Source organism: Drosophila willistoni (genome assembly GCF_018902025.1).
Source record: "Drosophila willistoni isolate 14030-0811.24 chromosome XR unlocalized genomic scaffold, UCI_dwil_1.1 Seg105, whole genome shotgun sequence".
Lineage (NCBI taxonomy): Eukaryota > Metazoa > Arthropoda > Insecta > Diptera > Drosophilidae > Drosophila > Drosophila willistoni.
In genome coordinates, this window is record NW_025814054.1 from 2211976 (window position 1) to 2236961 (window position 24986).

At 38.1% G+C, this 24986-nt stretch overlaps 1 protein-coding gene across 1 annotated transcript in view; it reads right to left on the reverse strand.

Annotated features, from left to right (window-relative positions):
- LOC6645145 (peroxidasin) overlaps window positions 1-24232 on the reverse strand; it is a 34761-nt gene extending 10529 nt beyond the window's left edge. Inside the window, exons 1-5 of the mRNA XM_002067809.4 lie at window positions 23708-24232; window positions 1875-2090; window positions 1697-1768; window positions 1333-1574; window positions 135-782 (exon numbers count right to left, since the gene is read on the reverse strand). Of these exons, the coding sequence (XP_002067845.1) occupies window positions 135-782; window positions 1333-1574; window positions 1697-1768; window positions 1875-2090; window positions 23708-23895 (1366 nt within the window). The 5' untranslated portion in view covers window positions 23896-24232. The remainder of the gene's footprint in view (window positions 1-134; window positions 783-1332; window positions 1575-1696; window positions 1769-1874; window positions 2091-23707) is intronic.
- Between the last annotated feature and the right edge of the window lie 754 nt (window positions 24233-24986).

Below are 24986 nucleotides of genomic sequence, written 5' to 3' on the forward strand. Positions count from 1 at the left end.
AGTAAAACGCGACAGTTGTGTCAGTGAGTGAAATGCAATCCGTGTCCCTGTCCGAGTTCGAGTACGAGTCCGTGTCTGTGTCCGTGTCCTGTGTCCATGTCTGTGTCCATGTCCATGTTGTTCTCTTTACTCACCCTTCACCTCGATTCGTGCTGTAGCCTGAATACTGCCCAGACGATTCCGCGCCTCGCAGCGATACGTGGCCGCTGTCATTTGTGTGGGTTGGACCAGAATCAGACTGCCATTCGCCTGCAATTGCTGTGTGCTTGTGGACTGGGTTAGCTGGCGACCATTGATGAACCATTGTATGTCCGGCTGTGGCCAGCCCGAGGCTGAGCAATCGAGCAGCACATGCTCGACACCACCATGAAGAGCCACAATTTGGTCATGCGGCTGATGGGTGAATTGTGGTGGCGATTCCGTATCCGCCCACACCTGATTGCTATTGCGTAGCTTGTTGTCAGAGTTCACATTGGCATTGCCGTTCCCAGCCGCTTTCGCCTCTGCCACCACCACCAGACGCACTGGCTGTGACTTTATTTCGCCCATCTCATTGCGACCTAGGCACTGATAGATGCCCATGTCATTGGCATTCACATCGTGTATCACCAGTGTGCCGCTTAGGAGGATTTGTGTCTTGGATTCAGTCTCGCTGATCTCATTGGTGTTGTGCATCCAAGTGATTTGAGGTCTCGGCAGGCCGCTAACTTCGCAATCAAGTTGGACCAATTCACCGCTAATTGCCTCAACATCTCGCGGGGATACCAACAGTTGTGGTTTAGCTGAAAGCAACAACGATAACAATTACATTCCATGTTGATTAACCTTCTGGCAGGGTGTTAATCGACTATCTAGATAAGGTATATATCTTGCGGTAAGAGCTTAACTTTTAAGTCCATCGGACGATTGAAGAAATTATCTCATATCGAGCTGTTGCTTTTTATATAGAGAGTATTAAGGATACGGAAATGATATTGCATATTCCGGTTATTCTTGAATGTACGCACCATTAGATAACACAAAGAAAGAAATCGATTTTTAAAAAGTGTCACATTGGGTATACAATAGACTCTTAAAAAGTTGCACAAGTTTTCTAATTACCCTTTTTGTTTGTTTTTGCAAGTTAAATGGAAGTTTAGCATACAGGGCCGGATCAGCTAAAGTGAGTGAACATTATGGAAATATTGACGCCAAAGAGAGGGAATATGTTTCACCTAAAGTGTGAGTCCTAGACTAAATTCGATGCCAAAGTTTGTCCATGCGAAAACTCATTTTGCAATTTGAGGCCTCTGTCAACAGGGCATCGCTTAAAAGCCCTTCTAGTCAGCTTACCGCATTCAAAATGTTGCTCACTGAGACTGGTAAAGCTTTGATGCTCCAAGGCTTTGGGCTCGGCACAGCTCAATGTTATGGTCACAAACTGACGCTGGACATCCAAATTCCAGCGACGCCAGAGTGAAAAGACGGCGCAATTGCAATCAATGGCATTGCCATCCAATCTCAGACGCTTCAAGCTATGCAATTTGTTGAATCCATCTACTGGCAATTGATTCAGCTTGTTGTTGTAGAGGAAACTACATAGGAAATGAGTACAGGGTGATTGAGTGAGTGAAAGAGGTTTCGTCAAAATTTATTAGATATTCAATATATATTTATATATATATATATGTGTGTATATATCGATTGGAATACTTACAGTCGATTGAGACGCGGTAGATTACTAAAGACACCGTTGGGCAATTGCCATAGGTCATTATTTTCCAAGTAGCTTGAGAGAAAGAAAATGAAATCAATTTATATGTATATATAATTAGAATTTCCTAGGCGATTGTTTTTTTTTTTTTTTTTTTGCTGTCCTTTCGGTCGTTACTTACAGTGTCTCTAGTCGCGACAAATGTTGAAAGATGTTCTCCGGTAAGCGGCTTAGGCGATTATTGTTCAAATAGAGGAACCTCAATGCTGTTAGACCATCAAAGGCTCCATCCTCTAAATGCGCCACCTCATTCTCATTGAGGAACAAAGTTGTCAACTGTCCCAGACCACTAAATGCATTCGCCGGCAGCTTCTCAAAATGATTGAAACGCAAATCTCTGCAAAAATGTAGAAAAGAGACGAGAGGAGATGAGTTTCGTCGTACAGAGCTCTCTATCCCATAGTGAGGAGAAGAAGTGAACAAACATGACGACCTAGCATGACAGGCAAAGTGTATGGGACGAGGATGTCAATGGGGATTGGGATGAGGATGACGATGACGATGAGCACGGGGTCGCCTCTGTCTGTTGGCAGGGTAAATCAATTTTTGCTTCAAGCTGCCAACTCACTCTCTTTTTACTTTCTCCTCTCTTATGCGGGTGAATGCATGTGCCTTTCAGTTGGATTGGGTTTGAATTTGGATATGAATTCGAATTGGTATTGGTAGGGGCAATTGTCATATGCAATTAGTCCAACAGTTTTTTTCTGTCCAAATCGTGAATGTGTTGCCACAGAAGTGTGGGCGTGGTCCTCTTCCAAGGCAAAGTTTGTGAAAAGGATTTGTGATTGCTTTCCAAAAGAAAAAACCGGCTAAAGCGACAAAGCGAAAAGGAGTCGTAATATATGCAAAATAGTTTGCTTGATGTTGAAATTTTAAAGAGAGAGACTCATTAATAAACTGAATTGAAAGTGAGGTCAATTTAATTAAACTGATACGTAGTTTATCTTTAGAAATAGGAAGGGGCCCTAACTTACGGGAGTACGCTTATTTCAGAATCACTTTCAATCACATTCAGATATGAACTCGGTTTTTGCTAATCACCTCCAGTTTTTGTGAAATCAGGAAACGATCTGGGAATTTTACAACCCCACACACAAAATATGTGCAACCAAAAGTATTCTTATAAAAGACTTTCTTCTAATCATTTTTTGTTACCTTTTAAACCGATTGTAAATGTCCAGTTATGGCTCTTGTTAAAAACATTAGTAATAAATAATTTGCTAGACGCAATATCTATTTCTTGGAATCTTCAAAAAGAGTCCCTATATATACCTATTATAGATACCTATTATAATAATAGATTAAAATAATAATGTTTTAGTATAAGAAAATGTTTGTTTTTGCGACCCTTTTTGATTTATATAACAACAAAGAGGTTTGACATACTGAAATATTTATGTATGTTATATGCATATACTTTTAACAATTTTAATCATTCGTGATCTGCAGAACTCCAAATTTGGAGCTTAATATTGGTCATATTTTTCGGTTCATCTTAGGTTTTTTTTTTTGAACAGGTATGTTTTATTTTCATTACTTAGCAGGTTACATCATGCATAAATAGTTGATCCAATTTTGATAATTTTTTTTTGGGTTAGGTAGATGAAATATTACGCTATCAAACAGTTAATCTAAACCTATAAATAAAACTCGGATTTCGATGCCATTTTACGTCGAGTCAACCTTTTTTAAATGTTTAATAATAACTATAATAATTATAAACTATGAAAAATATGTTTACGTTTTTTTATTTGTTGCATGAAATTGTTGTTTAAAAGTTTGCAACATTTTTGGGCAACAACAATTGTGTAACTTTTTAAGATTTGGCTAAAATTTAACCTCAACTTTTCAAAAATAAAGTTTCGCCTCTACCAGGATATTTGCGAAAGTCCTGACAAATCTTTGAAAATCACACACAGCTTACCATATAGATTTAGTTTAAAGTTTATTAACATATTTTTCTAATTTCAGATCGGAATCGAACTTTTTGCTTTCGCATTTCAATAAATTTCGATTAAATGTTTCTTGATACAAGCTTCACGTCTTTCCGTTTCAGAATGGGTAAGTGAATTTTTATATATTTTTTAACTAAACGGACTTAGAAAATATTTTTCGGCAAAAAAATCTGATTTTTGGCTTAGTAACTTTTGATAAAAGCTTTTTGTCCGTATACGGATTTATCAAAATTGCACGACTTTGAAAACTTACTTTTTGAAGTTATAAAGACATGAAAAAAGCCAAAAATTATTCGAGCATGCTTTAACTATAAGCTTATAAATTCGACTGATTTAAAAAAAAAGGCTTTAAGATAATTATCACATTTAAAACCAGCAAAATATAGAAAAAAAATAAAAATAAAAAAATTCATTAAGCTACTTATTTATTAATGCGACTGCTTACATTGATTTAGAAAAGTTTATTTAATAACTTAATAGAAAGTATTTCTACCATCATAAATGAAAGTTTCTCTGATCTTTTGAGTTTAGCGAACACTTGGAAAATCGTGACTAGGAAATAATGCTAAAAGTTTCCCTCTAAGTTGTCAATTAAAAAAAAAAAACTATTATAAACTATAAACTGCAATATTTTATGAAAAATGTATATGTATATTTAATTCAGCACAAGAAGCTTTTGCAATAAAGGGACAATAAATAGACCCTGTGACATTATTTAATAAACAAAAAATTGAACAAAAATATTTAGTTAATCTGAATGCTCTTAAAACTTGCTTGTTTCCTTCCCTTGTCATTCTGGACCTTTTACCCTTTTCCGGTGTTGTTATATGGATGGAAAAACAAAAATGAAAAAAGCATTAACAAACATTTTACATGCTTATTTACAAAACATTTTGCACACATTAAAAATTAATTAGGAAAAGTTTTATAAACATACATGGGCTGGCTATATGGATGTGTGTATGTTTGTGTGTGTGTGTGTGTGTGTTTAGTTTATGCTTAGCGACAAAGCAACCAAGCGATAAGCTAAACTCAGCCAGAAACCACGGATTGAGGTTCCCCCATTCACTTGGAATATTGCGAGCGAGCAAGCGACCTCCTAAGCTGCCACCAACAACAACAGCAACGAGGCGGGACAAAAGGGGGGGAGTAGGAGGATGCTGATGTGGCTACGGCAACTGAAAAAAACTTTCTAATCAACTCGTGGCAGTTTAAAAACAGCTACCACCAACAGCAGCAACAACAAGAACAACAACCATTTGCTTGGCTTCTAAAAAGTTTACTCTTTACCAAAAAAAAAAAAGTGAAAAATTATATCCTGCAAATCCTTGCCTCCGAACTCTGTTGAAAACGATGCTTTGTATGTGGCACAGCAGCAGCAGCAACATGAACGATTCGTGATAATTATGGCCCAGTTTTTGGGTTATGTATACCCTGCATACTATGGGTTAACAGAAGAAATCATCATAACTTATTCATGTTCATATCTATGTATGTATATATTCGAAATCGTTCTAAATCTTACCAAGTGCTGTCACAGATCAGAATTGATCGATAGGTAATAGTAAGCGAAGAAAATTTACCATATGAATTTGGTTAAATGAATTTGAATTAGCTTTTGCCACTTGGTGCAGGGTACATTTATGTCGAAGCGGTGATTTCTTAATGGGTTTTTTTTTATGTTTTAGAAATAGGATAGGCACAAACAGAAGCAGCAGCAGCAGCAGGAGTAGTAGTAGTAGTAGTTAGTAGTAGTAGAAGAGGAAGAAGCTTTGTCTAAACAAAAATTATGTTTTGTGGCAACTGTAAACATGCAACGCACAGACAAAACTGACTACATAACTAACTAACCAACGAACGAACGAACGAACAAACAGGAGCAACAGCAGCAACATTCAAGCTTAATTGGTGTCAGCTGCCTTACCTGTGCAAGCGAGGGGAAGAGTGCCACGGAAGGGTGCTGGTTGGAGGTTGGAGGGTGGAGGGTGTTGCAAAAAGGCAACACAAACAAGCCCAGGACAACGAAAACAACTTAAAAATCCAGAACAACACTAAAACCACTCACACGTACAGCTTGAGGGGCCACTATCCCCACAATCAACAACAACAACAACCAGAGCCATAGCCACAGTGCCAGAAGGGTGGGAGGAGGAGAGAAAACAGAGGGATACGGTAGCTGTGGCAGGACATGCATACGCCCAAATGTGGCATCATAAACAAAGCTACCGCTGCAGCAGCAGCAGCAGCAGTAGTAGCTGAAAGACTGAAGCCTTTAGGGCAACCATGTGGTCTCCTCTTGCCACCCCTTCATCTGTTTCCTTTTTGCTACCCTATTGGCGAAGCATTTTCCTTCACTTGGCAACCGCATGGACAGAGTTGCGGTAGGCGACAGACGACAGGCGAGACGAGTGACGAGAGAGAGAGAGCGAGCGAGCGAATGAGTGAGTGAGATGGTTGAGTTGCTTGGAGACGGATATGGTGGTGAGGCTTACAGGCGGCAACAATTTACAAGTTGCTTGCTCCTATTTCCTTGTCCCACCTCTCTACCCAACTCTCTACCCTACTACCCGAAAAAAAGCCCGTCAAGAGATGCAGAGAATCCTTTGTGTGAATGCTGCTGCTGCTGCTTGATCCACATTTTTCTCCACTTCTTGCAAACTCCATTAGCCCCATCTCGACTGCAACCGAACCCACGACAACCGTCAACCGTAAAGGAGTCAACAGCTCAACCAAGTGGAGCCACAAGAGAGAGTGGTACAGTGGGTCATCTGGTTTGACATCATCTCTGGCTGGCTTATGGTTTGGGGGGGGTAGAGGAGAGATATGAGTTCGAATGAAATTATGAAATGAAATTCACATTCAAATAATTATACACAAATATTTTGATAGCAGCAATGCAGAAGCTGAAGTTGAAGCTGAATCTGAAGCAAAAGCAGAGAAATCAACAGAAAAAAAAAATTATAAAAGCATTCTGCAAATTTTTGAAGCAAGAATTTATTCAACACACACACATACGCACACTAACGAATGAAACTGAATGATAATCAAAATAAATACATACCAATAACAGATACATGAAGACATGGAATCGAATGCAACGTGAAATTAAAGCATTTTTTCCCCAAACACACACAGAGAGAGAGAGAGAGAGAGAGAGAAAGCATCCCACCCATTAATATGTAAAATATGTAAAAATATTTCTGACTCTTGAGTTATTGCGTTGGTTAACACAGACAAAATGATAAATACAACTAAATGTCTGGGCAAAATTATAATTACTTTCCTTTCTATTAAAGAGAATACAAAAAGGAGAACAAAAATTTACTTGGACCGTATTAGTCCTTAGACAAGTATCCTCGAAACTTTCACAATTATGGTTCCTTCTTTTTACTTCAGTTTCAATAGTTTCAATCAAAGAAAATAATCTGATATGTTTTTGAATCCGTTTCATAAAGAAACTAATCAACTTAGAACTTATTTCGGAGAAAACTGACAACAGAAAATCAAGATTGAGAAATTTGTCACATTTGAACTAAAAATTTCAGAAATTAAAAACATATTTGATAGACATCAGTGAAAAAAGTTGAATTTAGTCCAGATTAGATCGGAATTTGATACCAAACGATATATACCTTAAATAATTGGTAAGTGGCTGTTTGTTTTTTCATGGGGTTATTTGAAGTTAAGCTTAAGTTTCAACTAGAACAAAGTCCCATCAAGTGCGTTTATCTTGTTCTTTTGCCGACAAAGCAAAACCCACTGACAACAAACAAAGTGTGAGAGAGTAAGGCTGACTGGGGCGAAATGGATAAATTCTGTGTGGCACTATTTGCCAAGTCTTTGGCACAAGATATCATCTACTTGAAAATTCTATTCTAATTGTGAGAATCTTTTTTGCATATCTAATTAACCGACTGCTCGTACGTCGCACACTCATAGTTGGACCACAGTGCCCACATATGGTGCACACACACACACACGTGACTCATACTATTCTTGTCTCTGATTCCTGCGACGACCAGACGATGGTTTAACCGCTTGGCCCCTTCGCTTGACGTGTGACAAACGATGGCGCTGCTCTTGGCTACGGCTACTGGTTCTTTGGTCCTCTGGTCCTCTCGTCCACTCCAATGGAACACACACACACATTCTGGAGTGGAAGTCCGAAGCCTCTACTACAGCCTAACCAAACTACAGATGCTTCTTTCTCTTTGTTCGTGTGCCAGTTGCAGGCTGTAGCACATAGTTTGGCGTCATGTCAGTTGCGCAACTATTTGTCGAGCATCAACCAAAGAAAAAAAAAGGGGGAAAAAAAAAAGGACACACACATACAGATGAAAGCTAGATAAAGGACAGCATTCGCTTCCTATACACAAACAGACCTAGAGCCGCAAAGCATTAGGACAGAAATATCCATGCCATCCATTCAATCAGCATGCAGTGCCAGAGAGCTAACAGACTCTTTCACCTGAGCTACGCACACCTGCTGTAGGTATATGTGTGTGTGTGTGTGTGTGTATTTGCGGCATGCAGCAAAAAGAAAAATACAGCCGTGAAGGAAATTGAATCTGTTCTGTTTTCTCTCCTTCTCTTCATCTCTTACTCTACTGTTCAAAGTGATATTTGATTTGCATTTTGCAAACTGTTTTCTGCTCAATTTTCCATTAAATTATGTTTAGCATACACTAGAATACAAAAAAAAAAAAAAAAAAAACACAGAAAGTGAAAGACCCAAAACAAAACTGAGCAATATCTAAATTATTATTATCACCCACAAAAACAAACAAAAAACTAACCATACAGGATTTCCGGGCTTTTGTTGCCATTCTAAGTTTAGATTTAAATTTCGAATATCATTTACTAAACAGTCTGTGCTATATTTAGCACATATACTATATATGATTTGTGGACACTTGATAAGACATGATTGAAATTTTTGAACTTAAAACTTAATATAAAACCGTCTCATGAGAAATTTATGAATATACAAAAACACTCTACACTTTGTGGAATTATCAGACTTTGCTAACGACTACAGATCTGACAATGGACAACTTTTATGATAAAACTAGTTGGGAATTATAACTTATGGAAACAAAACCTTTCCAGGTGAACTGATAACAAAAACAGATTCGCTTCAAACACAAACCAATTTCTGTTTTATTTAGTTTTAAGAAATTGTTAGGGCAAAATGTTGTCTTTAGTTGAAACTAACTATAAAATTCCGACAGTTTAAGTTAAAGGTTTAAGTCAGAGTTTAAGGTGAAAAATGAATATGCAGTTGAGAGTTAAGCGTTAAAGTTGAGAGTTTTAGTTTGATCTCAATTGCCTGGCGATCAAACCTGCGTCTGCTTTCTCTGAGTGTAGTCATAATAACCTTTGCCCCCCCGTCGTCATCATCGTTGTTGTCATTATCACCATCATTGGATGGTATCCATGTCTGCACTTAATTAATGCATATTATTGACAAAAGCATACTCCTCGGCATACACACACACACAGAAAGCCATAGAAGAGCCATGTTTGTCTATTCACGCATGCCTGATCACACTCACACACAGAGATGTCTCTCCATTTTCCCCCATTCCCTTTTGGCTTTGATGCATACTGACGAAAATTTATGGTTTGACCAAAAACTAAAGCCAAGAGCCATATGTATGTACGTACGTATAATTTTAAAGCAAATTGAATGAAAACAATTGGCATTGTGTATTGGGTTTATGGTTAGTACTATATACTAGTAGATATATGTATAATGTGGGCGTGGTTGTTGGCAAAGGCGTCGGCGTTCACGTTGCCGTTGAATGTTCAGCGAGCGTTAAACTGTTTAGTGGCTTTTACTAATTTGATTTCAATTAGTTGTCACAATTAGTGGAGCCAAAAACCGCAGCAAGTAAATTAGTGAGGGGTTTTGCCTGACGAAGCGACCAACTTTGGGGGGCAGATCGTGCAGAAGGTACATACATACCAATATGTATGCATTTTGGTTGGTTGAGTCAAGCTTTTGGCACTAAATGTTTGCGGTAAACCCTTTTGAGAATTGAGTTGATTGTTTAGCTACAACTAAGGGCTTTGCTATAGAGAAAGAGACAGAGAGAGAGATAGAAAGGGTTAAAAGAGGAGGCGGAAGTGAGTGAAAGAGCTAGATAGAGAGAGAGAGAGATATGTATGCTAGTTTGACAAAGTTATTTCCGTAAGGAATTTAATTCGTATTTAACTGGAAATAGTTTCGGTTTGCATCCCGTCTCTCTTCCGTTCAATTGAATTTATTGATTCAATTTGCATTTAAATTCCCTTTATCCAATAACAACAGTATTGTATAACGCATGCTCTCATTGTACAACACTGGCTTTAAAATTGCATTAAATTGCAAGCACTGAACAATAGTTCAATGAATTTCAACAATTTCCACAAACTCTCCTGATGCGAAAAGTCCGGCTTTTGTGTTTTTGTACTCTGTGGGGGGGTTTCCTTCATTGTTGTTGTTAATCGTATAGCATTTATTAAAAATACTCGTATCTAATATGCAAAATTTATGAAATTTTCATCAAACAATACTCAAAACAAGGAGGATTCCTCCTCAATGCATATTTGTATGTACATACATTGAAATTGGTTTTCTGCCACGCTTTGAATTTGCTTGTTTGCTTTCAATGCAAGTTAGTTTTATCATTAGGACAGTATATTTTCTACTTCACTGCATTTTCATTATAGTTAACAGTAGTTGTTGGTTTTTTTTTCTTTAGCATTTCCTTCTGCTTGTGTTCTTTGCCCGACACAGACACACAGACACCGCAAAACCCACATAACATGCGCTCACTTTTACACCCTGACGCCATAAAGTATGCAACATAAAAAGAACATTATAAACGTGAGCTTTTTATTTGCTCTGGCGTAAAGGAATGGTGGACGATGAAGGCGGGGGGTGTAACAGAGTGGATGGGGTAAAGCAGATTGAGCAAAGGAATACTGAAGGCTGCTGTGTTGTTATCAATGTGATCAGCCTTCAGCCTTCTTCTTCTTTTTCCTTCTCTTTCTCGTTTCTCTATATAGGAGGTAGAAGGTTGTTAAGGTAAAATTGGAATGGGGGACGAGGAGGCCTTAGCCCCTGTTTGTTGTCTTTGATTATGATTTGTCTGGCTTATACACATCCCTCTACCCCTAGTCTCTCACACACACACACCCACTTCCGTACCCCTTTCTTATGTCTCCCTTGAGCTTAGCTAGCATCTTATGACACCATCTCTCTCTCTCTCTCTCTCTCTTTCTCTCTTTCTGCTCCCTGGACTGCCTTTATGGCAAATGTGACAATAAAAACATGATTTAACTTTGGCCTGTCACAGACACAGAGACACACACACTGACACTCTCATACACACACACACACGTTTGCCTTGCACATTATTGTAATAACATGGCTTACAAACAGGCAAAGCAACAACAACGACAAATAAAAGCTGCCTGCTATGACATTTCTCTTGGGTTGCCCAGGTGATTTCCAACTGCTTGACAATTGTCTCTCTCCCTCCGTGTGTGTGTGTGTGTGTTTATGTGAGAGTGTGTGAAATGCTACAATCAGACACTTGGTAATGTAATCCTTTGCCTTCTCCTTCACTTTTTCCCCTCTGCTGCTCGGCTTCATCTCTTCCATCTCCTAGCACATGTCGTTTATTTTTGTGTTGTAGAATTTTATAAAACAAAGTTACCAAAAATTCAAATTGACGACACGAACTGCCAATACTCTATGCTGATTAAAATGAAGATACATATACTAGACTCTAGGATTTTTTTCATAGAAAAGACCAAAGAGGAATTTAATACATACTTTCTATGTCTTGATTAGATTTGCTAATTTGGCTGAATTACAAGTTATGTACTTAACTATTTGATAAATGCCACTGCTTGAAAGGTAAAACTAGTTGTGAATTACAATTAAATAAAACAAACAACGAAATAGCAAAGCTTGTAACTCTTCGCTGCCAATCAATGGAAAACCTTTCATAATATATAAACTATTTCTATGGGGAAATGTTTTAAGAAGTCAAAGAGATGCTACGAGATGTCAAAACTAGTCAAAAAGAATGTTTGGCAACTTTTTTCTTAAGATCTTTGGGAAACTGCATACAAGTCTTTGTGTCAAGGTAGATGCCTGTCCATCTCAGGTTGTTATCAGGAATTAGCTTTATTGAATTGGACAACGAGTGGTTATAAGAACGTCGAGGATTTCCCCTTGGAGCGTTGAGTGCAATACTCTTGTAAAGGGTAATGCAAAAAACATATCTTACGCATCTTCAACTTTCTACTTAGTTGCTTTTTCTTCGTTTTCTTTATCGTTTGTGTGTGCGTAAAAGTCTGTCAGTCAGAATGGGAGTTAGAAAAGACAAGAGAGACAGAGTGAGAGCACAAGAAAAAGAGACAGAGTCACTTTGTCATTTTGACAACTGTCGAGGATGCAATGTTCCTGCTGCTACTGCTGCTGCATATCCTTTTGGCCTGAGTTTTATTTACTGCTTTCTAACTGCTTTTCTGGGCTTATTTTCAAGCTTTGTAGCTTTGATTTAATTTCGTTTCATTTCTGTTTGTTTGCCCTTGTTTTAGTCTCTTTCTCTCTCACTCACTCACTCACTCACTCACTCCTTTCATTCACTCACTTTTTCTATGAGTATGTATATGTATGTGTGTGTGTGTGTGTTTGTGTGTGCTAAACTGTTAATGTAATTGTGTCCAGTTGTTGTTGTTGTTGTTGTTGTTACTGCTATTCCTGCTGCTGTTTGGGATACTTAGAGCACTTTGCGTAATTGGCTTGTTGTGTGCATGCATAAAACGCTTCGCTTTGTTTTGTTTGCCATTTGCCCCTATGGTACGAACGAGCACACAACAAGAGAAATATTTTTTGGCTAAGAAAAACAAGAAACATTTAAGGAAAATTTTTAACCTAGTTTTCGTTTCATCTTTTTTACTCGCTTCCCTCTTTTGACAAGGCAATCAAGATAGGAGAAATATACAAGTAGAGAACGAACACAGAAAATTTGAGCATATTTTCAAAAAACAAAAGCTTCAGCTTGATAATGAAAATTTCGTGATCCGGGCTTAAATGTTTTGCATACAAAACAAACATTTCTACTTGCAAATCCTTAGCCTAATGCCCAGTCGAGCTAATTTACTGGTGAACTTTGCCTGTTCAAGCCAATAACATTCTCCCTGCTATGAAAAAGGCGGTTCTAGGCATGTGAAATGAGGAACAAAAAACCGCCCCCAACCAAGGAGCTTTGAAAATATCGTGTTAATTATCTGAAAGTATTGCTTGTTCTCTTTGTAATTTTCGAAAACTGAATTCTAGGAAAGTCTTCTTTACATCCAACTACTGCTAAATCTAAGTACTGGTCTATCCAACTACTGATTTAGCGAACTTTTGTTGTATGTATAATCTAATCATCAAACTGTTATTTATTCTATTCTCACTGTGTATTTAGAATGTGTAACATGATCTGAGCACAATTAGGATACATCAAAGAGGCTAGGTGTTACCATAGGCATTTGTGAATTTGAAATAATTATTGACTAACGATTTAAAAGCGTATCAAATGTCGAGTGCAATAGTTCAGTTCGAATGCAGGCAACGCCCAAAAAAGTAGGCAACAAAAAAGTAACTAACCCATAGAGGCATTCACTTGATAAATTCTATTAAGTTGGCTAAAAGTGATTTAAAGTCTTTAGTCGAGACCCAAAAAAGTAGGCAACGAAAAATTGCCGACATTGCAGTGGTCGGAGGTCGGAGGTCAGCGGTCAGTGATGACACGTGAAGAAGACTTTGGGATAAGGATAAACTTTCTTCACTGACCAAGAGCAACAGCAACAGCAGCAGCATCAGCAGGAAGTTACAAGAACAAGAAGTAAGTAAAGTATAAGTTGTCCGCTCACACGGAATTGATACGTTGTCGTCCTGGTTGGCTTGTTGGTTGGTTGCTTGCATCTCCCCTTTTTGCCTTTTCCCTGGCATTGTTGCACTTATCTGTCGCTGCAGTTACGCACAAGTGACCATGGAACTAAAGCTCGAGGTTCCCTTCTTCTGGCACAGTGGCCACAAAATTGTTATATTCAGTAATTATGTCCAATAAGCGACGAAGCGTGAAGCTCTCCTTCATGCTCCATACAGAAGGTGTGGACAAAATGGCGGAGGCGAGTGTGTGGGGGGCAGAGATGAAGGAAGCGCAGCGATATGCCGGAAGGAAAACGTTGTCGTTAATGTTGTCGTTATGTAAGCTAACCCAGTTTTAGCGTCGACATGGCATTTCCTTCCTGTGTTGCTGCTCCTCCCACCCTCCGACACCAACATACTCTTTCTTGTTCTACTCTTTTTCTGTGCGTTAAATGCAATGCTGGAAAAAATTATAGCAAAAAGAAAGAAAGCCGAAACGAAAAGAGAGAGAGAGGGAAGCGGATGGGGCAAGCAGCTAGAGCTGGCTGACTGCATGACACGCAAGACTTGGCCTAAAGCCATGGCTCCAGCAAAAGTTAAGCCACGTGCATGGGCTAGCAAAAATTCACTTCCTAGCAATGGGAAGAGAATACATACACACACACACACACACACACACACACCCACACAAAAGAAGAATCTAAACTTGCCTCGTCTGACAGCACACTAGAAAAGAAACTACCAAGAAGAGAGAAAGAAGCGTGTAGGAGGATGACAGAGTTAGAGGGGAAACAGACCCAACGAAACCAACGAAATTTTTGTGTTCCTGCCTCCACTCCTCCCTCCACTTCAGCACTCACATAAAGCAACTAAAACTGCTCTTATCGCAGCCTGAGCTGAGCGTCAAATTTCGTCCGTTTTCTTGGTTGCTAATGTGTCGGGCCTCTTTCATCTCGCCCGTCTAGTCTCACCAGCTGCAACACCGACTCGTAGTTGTGCCTCATCGACATTTCTACAGGTGTAAATATCTCACAAGTGCCTTTCCCACAACTTGATCGCCCTATCGAGGCAAAAATTGCCTCACTGTGTTTGTGCTCCTACCTACCTACCTATCCGTAGATGGTTCCGAGTGTGAGTCCTTCAACTGCTAAGCTGCTTTCAGCATGCCCAGGCAACTTAACTCCTTCGCTTACTACTCCGCTCTTTCGTTACTTTTTTTCCATCTCTTTTTCGTGTTTTTGGTCGGTTATAATTCTCACATTTTCAGGCAGCTCATGTTCCCACCTCCCTCGATATGTCAGTGTGTGTGTGTGTGTATGTGTGTGTGTGTATTTTTGTTGAAATAAATTTTATTTAAACTTTCATCGTTACTTTTTTTTTTACTTTATTTTATTTTATGTTTTTTTGTAACGTGTGAAATTCAATTATACAGCAGATTTATATGTCGAGCATGGCGTTGGCTCTAGGATTTTTATTTGAAGAGTCGAAAATAATACCAATGGAGTCGGAGGAGGAGGAGGAGGCGATGAGTAAAAGTGGAATGGAGCTGGCACCAGGAGCTGCTCAATTCAGTTGGAAAGTGTTTAATATGCGTATAAAAGAGGGGCGTATATTATTTGTAGTTCAATATATGAGCGTGTGTGCACAATTTTTCCATTGTTTGAGCAATTTCATTTGGTTAAATGTGAAGATACATATATTTATTCTATTCTCTTTTATTTTTTGGCGATGGGCGGCTAACATATGAGAGTGGGTTATAAAAGCGAATGGAATTAGATTGCCACAAATGATACGTTTCATTCGTTTTCTGTTATATTTAAAATCTTTTGAGACAGGTTGCAGATTAAATTTCACATCAATTCGTAGCAAAAATGGATTCACACCACACGTAAATCCTTTGGCATTAGCTTTGAGTGAAATATCTCAAAAATGTTTTGTTGCATCTTCAACTAATTCTGAAGCAAATTTGTTCAGTTTAGTCGCTAAATGGAACAAAAGCTTAGACAAATTTGTTATGCAGTCTTTCAGAGATTTAAATTTGATATAACGGCTATGCACATTACGCATACGCCATGTTAACGACTTTGTTTACTTGCTAGAGGAGCAGAAGCTGAAGACCACTTGAATAGCTGATCGCCATCTGTACATTAACATTATTATGCAACTGTCTGTTGGAATATCTACTTCTACCGAGCTTCAATTGGAGTTTTCTCTTTCTACTCGTTTCGTCCTTTTTCTCCGTGTCCGGTATTTTTTTTTTGCTTTCGCCTCCCGTACTCGGAATTGTATGTAAGTGGTCTGGCCACTTGGCATGGGTTACTTAGTTTGCTGCTTGGACGAGCACCACCAGCATCATCATCATCAGAAGCTGCAGCGGGCATTTCCTTTACAGTTTTCGTTTCATTCATCCTTTCTGTTTTTGCCTGCTGCTGATGTTGTTGACTTTACCTGTGCCACCTAGCCACATGCATCTTTTCAGCATGTTGCTGTATCACTTCTTTAACATTCTTCCTTACCTTTTTGCCAGTTTCCCTTGCATTTTTTTCTTTATTTTTTTTCCTCTTCGCTCTGAGTTGCTATGGCTATAGCATACTTATGGGGGCTTGGTCGCTTGACCATCTGGCAGTTGGTACTGCCGATTGCTCCACTTTGACATGTTCTGGTTGCTATCTGAGAGCATTCTCCCAAACTCCAGTCACAACCACGACTGTTGCAACTTTGCTTATAAATTTGTGGCATGTGTTGTTGTTGTTGTTGGTGGTGTTGTTGGTGGTGTTGTTGTTGTCGGTTGATTCTGCTATCTTCTCTCGTATTTTGCATTCTTTCGCCTTGGCACTAACGAGCATGCGAAATGACAAAGCGTCTGGAGAGGTGGCGGGGCGTGGCCGAAGGCAGGCAATGAACCAAGTGCCACTTTGTTGCATTAAAGTAAAAGATAGACTAAGCAGAAGCACAAACACACATACACTCACTCACACACACACAAACAACTAAAAAAGAAAAAGCAAAAAAAAAAAGTGGAAAACTTTAAATGCAAATTGCTCAACGTGGCGAAACCAAAAAGAAGTAGAAATGGAAGATGGTAAAAGAATCGAAGAGATTTCCAAAGAGAGAGAGAGAGAGAGAGCAAAAGAGACGAAATCAATAGAAGATTTTTCTATGTCAAAGTGAAGCCTGGCAGACAGCTACAGGCTTCAGTTCTATCTCTCTCTCTCTCTCTCTCCGCCTCTGCCACTCTATCTATCTCGTCTTTTATCTGACACTGACAGTAAATTAAAAATTTATATCGCTTGAAAGGCGAAAATGTGGTTCTTCCTACTACTTTTTGCCATTTACATATACACATTTTAGTGTCAACTTTAATAACTTTAATTTGAAGAAGTCACATTAAGCGTCTGTGGTAATAGTTTTCCGGCATTCTGGTCGACCGCTTCATTTGCATAATTACAAATCATATTACAAATTGAGTGGCATTTCCATCTGCATTTCCATGTATTTATTTATTGTTGAAAATTTTGTTGCCAATACGCACACAATTGAACATACACCTACACCCACATACTCACACACCTATAAATTGTGTGCATATTTATTATACATACAATTTGTTTTTTTTTTTTTTTATGCAAATGTTTGAACAATTGAAAAGTCAAACTCAGACCCAGTACTAGAATCAGACCCAGACCCAGACCTAGACGCAAATGCAGCAGACGAAGTGCAATTGTTGGAAGGCTTTTGGGCCAACGGTTCAATCTATACAAATTCCCAAACCAAATACTATAAATAACAACAATAACAACAATATCACATTTCACATGTACATTTAAAAAGTCATGGCAAAAACAGGGGCAGAGTGAGAGGCAGAATCAGTGGCAGGGACGTAGCCAGCAGACAGAGGTTGCCAGAAGTTCAATCGGAAGGGGGGGGAGGTCATCTCTTTTAATGGCCATTCGTTTCCGTAACGAATTTCTCCATCAAATTTTCAAATATATTTTCTACTATTAAACATAAATCGCCAACAATATCGATTGCATTAAACCAATCGAATTGTTGCCGATGTTTAAGTTTTATTTTAGGTTCACCTCTGGGGAGATTAAAAAATGCTTTTAAGAACTTTTGCCCAACTAGTTTTCGACAGTTTTGTACAAAAACTTTGTGGTCAAAGGCTTTCAACTCTTGTTGTTCTTTTTCTAGATCAATATAAGGTTTTAAAAATATTAAAAATCAATTTTACATACATTAAATTGGATAATGAGCAATATTATTTCTCTGAGACCTCAAAACTGGGTAATTTTTAACTTGATAGTGTTGATAAATTGCTCAATTCTTTATTATTTGCTTAAAAGTGTTGGGTAAGAACTTGTTATGGGATTGCCAGCGTTGCTGCTTAACTAAACCATATGTGTACATACATATGTACATATTTTGAGACAAATATAGTTTCCTAGCACTTTCTTGAAGTTGTACTTTGTACCCTGTAATTATATCTTAAAAGGTTGTCAGCTGACAGTTTATCAAGAGCTCAACCATAGATCCCCTGGATTGTGTCAATTCAAATGAGTTGTCGTTCGGGGAGCTGATGCTGCCTGGGAAATGCATTTTACCCTAACAATTTCAAATATTTTCCACCGACAGATAAACAGCAAATGTAAATGTAAAACTGTAGCAACAACTATAACATCGGCAGCTATGGCAAAAAAGGAAATTTATGCATATTTAATAACAACACAGGAAAGAGTAACAACAGGAAAACGGCTGGAGCTGCAAGGAAGCGTGTTGAAGGGGCAGGAAAGTGAAGTGAAGTGGTGCAAGAGAGGTTGAAGGATGAGTGGAGGAACCACTACTACTACAACTACCACTACTATATGCTAGAGCTATAAAATACAAGGCATTTTCTCACGCATAAATGCACTGAAACGAGATGAGATATTCAGATGGTGGAAAGCATGGCAAAGGGGGAAACGGGGCCATACAGAGGATTGGATATAGGTTGACTGGGTTTACGAGGGGCTGGAGGGGGGTATGCGGGAGGGGATTTGGGGATCTGTGTGTAGGAGTCAAAACTGAAACAATTTTTGCTAGCAAATAGTTTTTGCAAATAGTTTTTTGTGCACAAAAGCATAGGAAAAATATATTGTACCATATTGTTTCAATGCATGTATATATACATAGAGAGTGAGAGCGAGAGCGGTGTGGTGTGATAGAGCGGGGGGCCAAGAGGCGTGGCAAGTGCAGTGAACTGGTCACTAATCAAACTTTTTAATATGCCGACCGGGCAACGTGCGACTTTTGTTATGACAAGCAGCAGCAGCATGAATTTCGAGAACCAGTAGAGAAGAGAGACAGACAAAGGGGGAAAAGGCTAAACCAAGACAGACATTATGAGATTTTCTATATATATATATATGCTCCATATATGTAATGCTTATGTTATTAGATTGTGCAGGCATATCCATATTTAGCTCACATGAGCTCCAGCTGCATTTTACGAGTTCTCTCCGGCAAGATATGACGATGGTGCGAGTGTGAGGGCGCTGGAAGCGAGAGATATGGTAAATCAAATACCCCCCACCACCCCCCTATCACTCCCATTTTTGTATAATGACAAAGCAACTACATCCTATATGCCTAGGCACATAAAGAAAACTAAAGATGGAGGAGGCTATCTAAAAATGCATCATCATGAAATGAAATCAAGTGCATTTATTTAGCAAAAACGAACGAGACCAGATGGGAAAAAAAGAATGTAGAAAAAGTGCAAAAACGCCGACATGTGTGTGTGTGTTTGTGGATGTGTGGGTGGAGTAGAGGCGTGGCAAGATGAATGATGCTGTTACTGCTTTGACCGTGCGCCGTATGTTACTCGGTTTGGCCTTCCATTTGGTTGCAAGTTTAAACACAGGATCAAAAAGGTTTTCCCCCACAGGGCTGGAATAGGCATCTCTGTTAGTTAGGCCTAAAAAAGGTCAGTACTTTGGACAACAAGTAGACCTTATAACAATTATTATCAGTTTTTAGTCATATTAATCACATTATTAAATCTTATATGCAGTTAACATTTTCTATTTTGAAACAATCACTTAATTGCTGTTTACGCTATAGTCATACCAACTAGTTTGATCAAGCCAATTGATCAAGAGCGGAAAACTATATAGGAATATATGTATTTCATAGGTTCAACATGAACAAACTGAACTTCCAAAGCCGCTTACTCAGACCATTTTATACTAGGATTCTCTATTAGCAGATCTATGTACATATTTATCGATTTCATCCATCTTTCTATCAAAAAAAGGCAAAACCTATTTTATCTGAACATCTGTGCAAAGTTTCGGTAACCGACCCTGGCCTCGTAGTAAATAATTTTTACAAGCTATCCCTCGCATGCTGAATTTTGCGTAAGAAGACGACTTTCTATGTGATGGATGGACAAGTTCTAAAGGAACAAAAAAATGTGTGGCTTTGGCTAAGCGGAGGAGCCATAAAATGGAAAGATAAAACTTTTTCTGTTGGAATTTTTTTGCGAGAAAGAAAGTGGATCACATGACTTTGGAATAAACTGCGGGAGTTCCTTAAAATACGAGTACGTATCATTGCCAGCAATATTCATGCTTATGGGGCACAAAAAAAAAACCATGAAAATGCTCAATTGATTTGAAAAATTGTGGTTACCCTTGCAGGCTAGATTTCCATGGCGTTGCCACATTACCAAAATGGTTATCCAAATTGACATTGACAGATCACCACAATGCAACTAATTATGAACTTATTTTACATGGATATGCGGAATATTTTGAATGATTGTTTGCCGTTTCTTGTTTTGAAATGCAATTTTGCAGTCATTTTAATTTATTTTTGATAAATTGGACATGTAAAGCAAACCATTTACTTGACTTTTCTGTTTTTCTTTTTTATTTTTTCAAATGCCGCTCCGGGGAAATACAATATAAATATTGTTCACACATTTTTCCCCAAAACCTATCACCCGTTCCACACTACTTTGGGGAAAAAAACTAAAAAAAAAAAAAAGAAAAAAATGTAAACAAATTCGTGCACATTAATAAAATTAAACCGAGTGAACATGAGAGATAGCAGGGGGCTGAGGGGCAGCAAGAAGGAAGATCAAGGCATGTGTTCGAGTTCCATAAAAATGTTTTGTTTTTATCCCACCGTCTACTGGTCTACCGTCTACTATTACTGGTCGTCCTCCTTCTCCTGGAGAGCTCCTCCTCTTCAGAAAAATTCATTTTAGACTCGGAACATATGTATGTATGGCCAGCATATGAGAATAAGAAATGTGTGGGGAATTTTTGTGTTAAATGTTCAAATTTAAATAAATAACAAAAATTTTGCACAAACGCATAGACACACACACACACACAGTGAGATAAATATGTGTTGCATATAAACATGTGTTTAAATGTAGGAAAATATGAAAAACTTTTGTCTGACAACAAATTAATTAAAAAGTGTGCAACGGTTCGGCTACGAAATAAAATGGAATCAGCATCATCAAAATGAGAGTGGGGAATCAGAGTGAGAGAATGAGAATGAGAATAAGAATGGAAAAAGTGGAGAATGCAATTTTTGTGTTGCTGTTGTGTTGTACACACACACACACACACACACACACACACATATGTATGTGCTTACATATATAGTTAGATAGTTGTTTTGGGAGGCATGATAAATTATGCAGCCATTTTCACCTTACACAAAAATGAAGATTAATTTAAGTACTGGGTTAAAAGCAAGTCGCATTTGGCTTGGATTTTAACTACCTTTCATTGCTAATGAATAGAAATTAATTACATTGCATGATGCAACTTGCGGCACATCAAGTGAGCAATTTATCTGGCGTTGCCAGATCGCCAATGCATTTACAATGCAATTAGGTTAATTAACAGTTTCCTTTTACTTGAAAATAAAGAAAAACAGGTAAATCGAATTCTATAAGAACTCTAAGAGAAACAATTGTTAAGATATGTGTATATAAATGATATGGAATAAATTGAATAACAGAATAATACAGAATAAGAAATAATGCTTTACTTTTATGCTAATGATAACTATGATGAATCTGCTTAACATCAAATGGATTACCACATTTTTTTTCATTGAAAACTATTTGGACACATTTTTGCATTCTGAATGTAATTACTTATTTCATTTCATATATTTAGCCTTATTAAATGTTTTTTCAGCTGAGATATTATATAATACTAGTAATTATTTTGTGTAATGATTTGTATTCGCATGGTAAAGAAACATTGAAATAGAAAAACCTTCATAAGGTTGAGCTCGTATATGAGGTTCGTCTATCACTTTTAGATTTCCTATTTTATGCAGAGATGTACATAGTTTAATAATAGCTTGTCAGATTAATAATTATATTAAATGTTTTGTTTTGGGCCATTTAGAGTTTTCCTAAATCCGCTTTAGTCGAGGTGGCGTAATTTGTATCTGACCTAAATATTTCGAGTGAAAGCATCTGCGAATTTGATTAATAAATCATGATGATCATGATAAATCATTGGGTTAGAGCCCACATTTACTGCAGTAGCTTGATACAACTTCTTTTGGGGCTGAAAAGAACTTTTGATTCAAATTGAATGCTGCACAAAAATGCCAGAGGAATGTATGTGTTTTTTTTTGTTTTTTCTTAGCGTTTTTAACCAGAATCGTTGCAGTCGTTGCACATCCCACGGCCTATATAAATATGCATATGTTCCACAAACATTTGGCAAGTCATCATCAGACTCCTTCTGTGTTGCTTCAATTCCTCGTCAACCATTCCGGCGCAAAAATCTCCGCCGAAAAATTCATGCGAAAACTGCTGACATTTTTCGGTTGACAGGGAGAGGTGAAGTTCTTTGGTGGGTTACAGGAGCGGGGAGGACAAAATAAATGCAATGTCAGTAAAATATTCCACATGCATGCAAATATTTCGCGATAAATATACAAATCCCCAAAAGAGAGAACCGTATTCTCTCTTCTCTGCCTGCGCCTCCGCCTCCGCCTCCGCCTCCGTCACCGCCACTGCCTATGGCAGTGTCTCTGTGTCTCGGTTAGGCGGCGGCGACATCCATTTAATTGAGTCAACACGCAGATTGGAGATAGAGGTTGAAGGATACCGGGGATGCCCAGGGGTTGGCTAAGAGCAGAGAAGCTGCCATGCAGTTTGTTTTGTGGGGTGAGGTGCAGGCAGGAGGTTGCATAGATGGCAGATAGGAATGGCAGGCTTCAAATTAACGCCAACTGGCAACTTTCGTTGCGAAGCATTAAAAACTAATTTATGGATTTTGGGTAAAGTCAACTTTTTTCTGTCTGTGTGTCTGTGTTAGAAGTGTGATTTATGCATCACTGAGAGAAAATAAATGATCCCCCGTTCGGAAGTATTTTGCCTACTTTTTACTACTAATCGCAAATTCAAAATGGCGAATTCAAAATGGTGGCTCCTACTTAACAAGGACTCGCTAGAAAACGCAAACTTGTCCTTTATTTTCTAATGACAAAAAAAAAAGCACGAAAACTCTATTTGCAATGAAATGATTTTCACAGAAAGCAAGAACCAAATTATGCTTTGGACCATTCTAGTCATGATCACATTCACAATTTTGGGACTTGTAAAAAAAAACTTGAATTTCTGAACTATAATTTCTGAGTCAGAACCAGAATTAAATCTTAACTTTAATTTCAGAAGATCCTGCATTAAGTCATCTTTGCCGCCAGCAACATGTCTTTTTTCTTGGGCTAACTTTGAAGGCCGTAAAACTTTTTTAACTTCAATTTGTTCTTAATTTAAAATTTGGAGGCCGTTTGCGGTTTTACTTTGTTTAACTTTAATTTATTTTTAATTTAAAAAAACAACACAATTCGAAAAAGTCTTTCTGAAAAAAAGTCTGCCAACCAGGAATATAACTTTGAGAAATACATATGGGAAACTTTTATATAGAAAACTCATTTTAGTGGTATACTACTTTTAACAGAACGCAAATATTTAAATTTTCTTCACTTTTATGAGATTTTAAGATAAAAACGAATTAGGTTAGCGCTTTTAAACAGTAGAATGATACTCACAGGACTTGTGTATCCCTCGGAACTTGGGGTATTTCGGTTAGACGGGCTTTAATGCAGCGAGCCGTTCGTTGAAAGCAATTGCATCCAGCGGGGCAATATGGAGTTGCATCACTCCAATTGATGAGGCATAGAGCATAGAGGACCAACACCACTCTAGCCGCAGGAGCTTGGGAAAAATATCGTGCCATGGCCGGGCAGTTTGTTGATTGAAGGTCTCTTTATCAAGACGGAAACTAGGTTACGCGGCTTTGCTTAATTTTTTATTTTTATTATTTTGGATAAGAGCTTATCACTTGGTCACAAGAATAAAAAAACTAAAAAAAAACACGATATACATACAATGAGGAGAATTCTAGTATGTTTCTTCAAAGTTTTGTTTGTGTTCTTCTCGCGTCACTGCGCAAGTGCGACTCACATAACGCTTAACATTTTCAACGAATTTTTGATATGAAATGACGCCTGATTGTTTTGAGAATCTTCTTTTAAAAACTCTTTTCCAACCGAGACCACCACTGCACGCGCCAAATGCTGACGAGCATCTGAATGGCGAATATGCCAGGAGCCGAGTTGCATGCATACGCCGCACAGTGGTCGTATCTCGATATGTTGCTCGTGTTATTCAAATTTCGAAAGTGTTTACATTTTTCCATCTATGAATTGAGTATAGAATTTTATTGCATACTTTTTTCAGCTTTTTAAAGTTCTTAAGAATGTTAAAGGAGGCTAGCGACAAATATCTTTAAGTTCAGTTAATTTGGTATCGGACTACGATTAGTAGACTATAAAAAAATGCAGGCCGTGCGCTCATCGCTTTTGGTTTAAGATTTATGTTGAAAAAACTATTCTTCCCGATTTGTCATTTTTGACTTTTGATATTTTTTTGTGCATATTGTTTTTTAATTAATTTTAATTTTTAATTAATACATTTATTTTAATTTATTTTAAAGCACTTTAAGTTAATTTTGTAAAGGCATATTATGTGTTTTAGGAGTTTATGCATGTAATGTTAATGTATTTTTTAGGTTAAAAAGTTGCAGATAAACTCGTAGTTTTAAAAAAACCGACCACTGTGCGTTGGTGCCGCCGAGCAACGAGCTCGAACTACATATGTACGATGAAGACGACGACGACGCTGACTACAACGACAGTGTCGACGACGGCGACGGCGACAGCGACGGCAATGGTGACGCCGCCGGATGCAGTTTGTGATAACCAGAAAAACTCAAGAGTTCTCGATTTGTGTAGCTCAACAAAAAACAAGAACAACAACAGCAACAAC